General features: G+C 42.8%; 2 protein-coding genes across 6 annotated transcripts in view; one reads left to right on the plus strand and one right to left on the minus strand.

The window, feature by feature from the left end:
• The window catches only part of FAM161B (FAM161 centrosomal protein B), a 23,752-nt gene extending 21,288 nt beyond the window's left edge, over positions 1 to 2,464 (plus strand). For both annotated transcript variants that reach the window (XM_017528679.2, XM_037738549.1), the window contains 2 exons: positions 405 to 544; positions 1,770 to 2,464. In XM_017528679.2, the coding sequence (XP_017384168.1) occupies positions 405 to 544; positions 1,770 to 1,908 (279 nt within the window). In that variant the 3' untranslated portion in view covers positions 1,909 to 2,464. The remainder of the gene's footprint in view (positions 1 to 404; positions 545 to 1,769) is intronic.
• A 1,667-nt stretch (positions 2,465 to 4,131) lies between these two features.
• ZNF410 (zinc finger protein 410) overlaps positions 4,132 to 7,042 on the minus strand; it is a 45,054-nt gene continuing 42,143 nt past the window's right edge. For all 4 annotated transcript variants that reach the window (XM_017528690.2, XM_017528689.2, XM_017528687.2 and 1 more), the window contains one exon: positions 4,132 to 4,905. In XM_017528690.2, coding sequence (XP_017384179.1) covers positions 4,867 to 4,905 — 39 coding nt within the window. In that variant the 3' untranslated portion in view covers positions 4,132 to 4,866. The remainder of the gene's footprint in view (positions 4,906 to 7,042) is intronic.

Below are 7,042 nucleotides of genomic sequence, written 5' to 3' on the forward strand. Positions count from 1 at the left end.
TATTTTATTTTAGTATTCCTGATAATGGTTTGTTGCTTTAAAATCTTAGAAGGTTTTTAGTCCATCCTTTTAAATCTGTCTCCCAAAAGTTTCAGTCATTGCTTTTCAAAATTGTGGCTCCCAAATCAACAGTTTGGCATCTCTGGGGAGTGTTAGAAATATAAAATTACAGGCCTCATCTGACACCTACCAAATGAGAAATCTGCATTTTAACAAGACCACAGGTGATTTATACATACATTAAGGCTTGAAAACAAGGGTTAAGTAATTTTCATGCATATCTGTACCCCACAGTAAGGGTGGTGGTGGTGGTAGTGGCAGTATTGTAAGAATGCTGACTAAGTAATTTAGAATTGTCTGGTAATTCATAAGACAGCTACAACAGATTAATTTCCATCCCACAGGATCTAGCCAAGAAAGAAGCAGAACAATGGTATCTAGACGCCCTGAAGCAGGCTGGGCTGGAGGAAGACTTTGTGAGAAGCAAGGGGCAAGGCATCCGGGCTGTACAAGAGGAGGGGATCCAAGTCAAGGACCTTCCCAGGTAACCTGAGATGTTGCTGTCATTTGCAGCTCTCTAAATTGTCATCCCCAGTAATACCACTGGGAGGAAGCTTTAGAATAGCCACTGGTATTCTGATATCATAATCCTGTATTTATATGATATTAATAACTAATCCAGAGATCTCCAGGTAACACATTTGAATTTAGACAGTGGTGCAGTTGTGAATAAAATCTGACAAATTATGTTTAGTTTTCTTCCATTTTGAAACAGATCATTTTCCAATTCCAGTTCCAATTCCATGAGCCGAAACTATTACTACTTTATTTTTGAAGAAAAATCACGTATATTTTGACTTCTTATAAAACTTCTTCTAGCATTCCTTGAAGGTAGCTTATTAGCATCACCTTCTCCATAACCCATTTTGATATTGAGTCAAAGGGAGAAAAGACAGATCTATCTCCATTATTCTTGTTTTGTATCTTAAATCCTAGTAGCCCCTGGCTGGGAGTGCTGGCTCACATCTGTAATCCCAGCACTTTGGGAGGCCAAAGCAGGCAGATCACGAGGTCAAGAGATCATGACAATCCTGGACAACATGGTGAAACCCCATCTCTACTAAAAAATACAAAAATTAGCTGGGCATGGTGGCACGCAGCTGTAATCCCAGATACTCGGGAAGCTGAGGCAGGAGAATTGCTTAAACCCAAGAGGCGGAGATTGCCGTGAGCCAAGATTGTGCCACTGCACTCCAGCCTGGCGCCTGGCAACAGAATGAGACTGTCTCAAAAATAAAAAATAAAAAAATCCTAGTAGTGCCTACCCTAATTTCTATCTCAGTTTTATACCCCTAGAAATTTTCCTTTACATCCCATATAAAATAATAATAATGTTGAGACCATTCTTAAACCTTGCACAGTGCTTTAAGATTTCCTTTTTCAGACTGGGCGCAGTGGCTCAGGCCTGTAATCCCAGCACTTTGGGAGGCTGAAGTGGGTGGATCATTTGAAGCCAGGAGTTCGAGACCAGCCTGGGCAACATGGCAAAACCCGTCTCTACAGAAAGTAAAAAAAAAAAAATTAGCTGGGCACAGTGGCGTGTGCCTGTAATCCCAGCTACTTGGGAAGCTGAGGTGGGAAGATTGCTTGAGCCGGGCTGTCCAGGCTGCAGTGAGCCAAAATCATGCCACTGCACTCCAGCCTGGGTGACGGAGTGAGACCCTGTGTGAAAAAAAAAAAAAAAATTCATGTTTTAATTTATTTTGCAGCATCCAAGAAACTACAAAATTCAGCATCAGAGATCCAGAGCAGGATTTAGAAGGATCTCTAGAACAGCCTGCAAGCCCCAGGAAAGTACTGGAGGAGCTATCTCATCAATCACCAGAAAATCTCCAATCACTTGCTTAATCACTACACTTAAAATTATTGCTTTTGAAAAATATTAAGCAGCTAACTTGGGTTTGAGTCAAGGCAGGCAAAACCTGGGTTTTGAGTCATGGCTACTGCTAGAGGATGGGGGAAAAGAAGAGTACCAGGTAACAGTCGGTCGTGGTGGCTCACACCTGTAATGCCAGCACTTTGGGAGGCAAAGGTGGGCAGATCACCTGAGGTCAGGAGTTTGAGACCAGCCTGGCCAACATGGCAAAACCCTGTCTCTACTAAAAATACAAAAATTAGCTGGGTGTGATGACACATGCCTCTAATCCCAGCTACTCAGGAGGCTGAGGCAGGAGAATCATTTGAACCTGAGAGGCAGAGGTTGTAAGAAGCCAAGATCACACAACTGTACTCCAGCCTGGGCAGCAGAGCAAGACTCTGTCTTCAAAAAAAAAAAAAAAAAAAAGTAGCAGATAACAAGGAATGGTTCAAGGAAATCAAAGTGGGGAGGCTCAGGAGGAGGGATCGTAGCCTAAAGTTGAGGGTTCCTGCTCTGTGCCTCGCACTTAGAGTATAGGTAGAGAAAGAGAGCACAAGCCCAAATGCCTGTGGGGCTAGTGCAGAAAAATAAATGCATCAGCAGGGTAGGTGTAGACAGTAGGAGACAAGAGAGACTGGAAAGTATCAAGTCTTGCTAGAGTATAGGCTCAGAATTACTACATCAACCACATTTTCATCAAGCCAGAAACTTTCATGCTGTCAAACTAATTTAAAGTGAATAGAAATAGTGTATGGGCAAAATAAAATACATCTATTTATCACATTTAGCCCATTGGGGATGAAAAACTTACAACTTCTAGTACAGGGTTTCTTATCCTTAGCACTATTAATATTTTGGGCCTTAGCCTGGCCAGCATGGCGAAACACCATCTCTACTAAAAATACAAAAATTAGCCAGGCTTGGTGGCAGGTGCCTGTAATCCCAGCTACTCGGGCAGCTGAGGCAGAAGAATCGCTTGAACCCGGGAGGTGGAGGCTGCAGTGAGCTGAGATCACACTACTGTCCTCCAGCCTGGGTGGCAAGAACGAGACTCTGTCCTCAAAAAAAAAAAAAGAAAAAAATATCTTGGGCCACCTAATACTTTGTTGAGGGTTGTGGGAAGGAGCTGTCCTGTACGTTGTAGAATGTTTAGCAGCATCCCTGGCCACTGCCTGCTAGATGCCAGTTAGTAACCCCTCCCCAGCTGTAACAACCAAAAATATCTCCAGATATTGCCAGATGTCCCCAGGGGGCAAAAATGTCCCTGGCTGAGAACCACTGCTCTAGTATAAAAGGTTGCATGAAGCAAAAACTGGCATTCTAAGAATACAAGTAATTGCCATGAACACAATCTACATACTAAATGGTCATGCATGTCATTAACAAATTAAGAATAATTTAAAAGTTATTTCCTATTATCTGTTTAGAATGTGCCTATGTGTTTGTGAGCATGAAGTTCGTTTTAAATAAACTTAAAATTTCCCAGACAACCAAGATTTTCTACTAGTAGATGAACTTTGGAATACTTTCTTCTCACCAGTAATAATTGGATATTCTGGCTCGGTGCAGTGTTTCATGCCTATAATCCCAGCACTTTGGGAGGCCAAGGCAGGAGGATCGCTTGAAGCCAGGGGTTCAAGACCAGCCTAGGCAACATAGTGTGACCTCATCTCTACCAAAAAAATACCACAAAAAGTTAGCTGGACTGGTGGTGCATGACTATAGTCCTAGCTATTCAGGAGGCTGAGGTGGGAAGATCCCTTGAGTTCAAGGTTACAGTGAGCTATGATTACACCACTGCACTCCAGCCTGGGTAACAGAGCAAGACTCTATCTCAAATCATAATGATGATGATTGGATATTCTTTCTCAGTAGCTGTGGAGACAGGATGATAGCAAGAGTGCCTGCTCTAAAGCACCTTTCTCAATGCCTTTTTTAAAAAAACGATCTTCCTGGAAAAATACAAAAGTATGTTTTTATTGCCATTTTCTCAGATGTATCTTTTTTGGTGGAGACAGAGTGATAATCCAGTAATAACCACCTGGGCTTGCTAGTTAGAAATGAAGATGTTCTGGTTATGTTTCCTAAGACTCCTTGGTTCAATCTTCCCTGCATGGAATCCTAATGGGAAATGAGTACACTATCTTAAAGGGAAAGACCGAAGTCCTAATCTTTAAGAAAACAAATTTTGTGTAAAACAAGAGCCAAAGAACTGACTGGGCTGTTTTGTTTATTTAAAGGAAAAACTGAATCTCTGCATCATCTAATTTTTAACTTTAAAAAAACAAAAACATGAAATCCCTCTTAACATGCTACTGTATGTTCCATTAACAAAGAAAGCAAAGTGACCAAGTAGAAGGTATAGGACAAGATAGTACCTCAGCCTGGGCCAAGGGGAGATTCAAGTAATTAATTTTTTTTGCAGCCCAGTGGCAGAGTCTCTTACTCAGGTTGCTAAAGGGAGAATGTAACAAGATAATTGACATCACTCCCTTCTTCAAAGCAACAAGGCATCATGAAAGCTCAACTTCCTGGTAAAGCTCTGTTGTTGGTGGCAGGAATTATTTCATCCATGTGAAAAGACAGCTGAGTCTGGGATGAAAACTCTTCAAAGGAAAACCTCCCCTCAACAGTCATAGTGAGGAACTTCAGCCAACACATAATCAAATTCACTTTTGGTCTATCCCAGAATTTTGCAGTGGGAAGAGAGGTAGGTACAGTTTCCTAGCCCACAGTCATTGCTTCATTCCTTGTCTGGGTAAGATGGCAGTTAGAAAAGAAGCTCTCCTACATCCATCTTCTGTACCAGGAAAGAGGAAGAGTGGCAAAAGCAGAGTCCTGTCCTTCAAAGATTCATTCTGGTTCTGTTGTGAGCTATGGCATCCTGTTCCCAGTGTATGCGTTTTGAGATCAGATAGAGCTGCTCTTCCAGGAGTCAGCACCCGTGCTCATGTCCGTCTTTCAGTTAAATCTCCTTGGTTTAGTAACTGTAAAAGATTGAAAGCAAATCTAGAATAGGTTACAGTTGAATTAGAGAAAAAATAATTCATTCTAAGAAAAAAATGCTTAAGAGTGGAGGATGGAGAATGTACTACAGGGGTGAATGAAGGGTTATCTACTTCCAAAGAAAACACACACATTGACTAATAGATCTCAGTGTGGCCTTGGGACAGCACTTTAGCCACGTCATAAGGCTGGCATTTCAACTCTGGCTATCAAATATCTTGAGTCTATAAGCCAAACTATTGTTTGTGTAGTTACCTACTCACCAGTCAGTGATAGAGGAATCTCTAACTTACAGGGAAAACAAATGGTGGAAATGAAATCTCTTAAGTAATCATCAGCCAAAGGATAGGCTGAAGGCTCAAGTAGGAGAAGGAAATAGGAAGAGGAGCTGTTCACTTCGTAAGTTCTATATGAGAGCTGGAACCCACTCATAAGCAACCCAGGGGTTCCTTGGGCTTAAAAGAATACCTTTGCTGTGAAGAAGGAAGATAAGCTTAAGGTACTCCTGAATAATGGCAGCCAACACTAACATTCTACTCTACATTCTACAGGGCTATATTCAAAGGAGCTTTGGTATGGTAATTCATGAGGTTGGTTTCCATTTTAATATAAAAACAAAATGAGGCTGAGTGCAATGGCTCATGTCTATAATCCCAGCACTTTGGAAGGCTGAGGCAGGAGAACCGCTGGAGACCAGCTTGGACAACACAGGCCCTGTCTCTACAAGAAAATTTTAAAAATTAGCCAGGGATGGTAGTATGTGCTTGTAGTCCTACCTACTTGGGAGGCTGAGGCAGGAGGATCGCTTGAGCCCAGGAGTTCAAGGGTGCAGTGAGCTATGATCATGCCATTGCACTCCAGTCTGGGTGACAGAGTGAGACTGTTTTCAGACAGACAAAAATGAGGTGGGAACAATTCAGTACAATTCAGAACAAAAACTGAGCTTATTAAAATCTAATCAAATAAATTATTCAGCTTGAGATGCATTTACTTGGTGATCTTAATTTGGATAAGGTAATTTATACAGTAGTATTTAATGACTGGGTTGGGCACTATGGCTCATGCCTATAACTCCATTTTGGGAGGCTGAGGTGGGAGGATTTCTTGAGGCCAGAAATTTGAGATCAGCCTGGGCAACATGGTAAGACCCCCTATCTACCAAAAAAAAAATTTTTTTAAGAGTTTAATTAGAGTTTCACCATGTTGGCTAGAATGATCTCAATCTCTTCACCTAACGATATGCCCGCCTTGGCCTCCCAAAGTCCTGGGATTATAGGCGTGAGCCACCACGCCAGGCCTAAAGTAAGAATATTTTTTAAAAAATTAAACGAGAGAATATAAAAGTCCAGAGAGTGTAGCACAATCCCCAAAACTCTCACGATGCAGATGGTGGCTGGGCCAGGGTGAGGTCTTGTGTCTCGGCCCTTCCAGATGTTTGAAAAATCTCTAGGGATTTGCAGCATGACAAACAAAGGTCACAACAGGTCAGGTGAGGCTCTTCAGCATCCTCATCCTCCTTGAACTTGCCAGGTGTCATTTCTTCTCTCCAGGAGGCTAAGTAAGCAGTCGCTTTCCTGGACTCCCCAGGCCTCCTTCACATGACATGGGGCCTCCTTGGGAAGTTCCTTCAGTGGATCCTCTGTGGGAACACTTGCTGAAATTGCTGAGTCCCTGTGGAAAACCTCCAGGACTTGTTCTGAGGACATCTCTCCAGGAAAATGTCCTCGCATGTGGAGTAAGCAATCACTTGCCCAAATCGCTGAGTCCCTCTTGAAATCCTCCAGGACTTGTTCTGAGGACATACTTAGCCGGGTGTGGTGGCGGGCACCTGTAGTCCCAGCTACTCAGGAGGCTGAGGCAGGAGAATCGCTTGAACCCAAGAGGCAGAGGTTGCAGTGAGCCCAGATTGTGCCATTGCACTCCAGCCTGGTGACAGAGCTAGACTCTATCTCAGAAAAAAAAATTCTTACTTTAATCTGCTTTTTGTAAGACACAAGCTAGGCCGGGCGCGGTGGCTCAAGCCTGTAATCCCAGCACTGTGGGAGGCCGAGGCGGGTGGATCACGAGGTCAAGAGATCGAGACCATCCTGGTCAACATGGTGAAACCCCGTCTCTACT

The sequence above is a fragment of the Cebus imitator genome, unplaced genomic scaffold, assembly GCF_001604975.1.
Source record: "Cebus imitator isolate Cc_AM_T3 unplaced genomic scaffold, Cebus_imitator-1.0 Scaffold54, whole genome shotgun sequence".
Lineage (NCBI taxonomy): Eukaryota > Metazoa > Chordata > Mammalia > Primates > Cebidae > Cebus > Cebus imitator.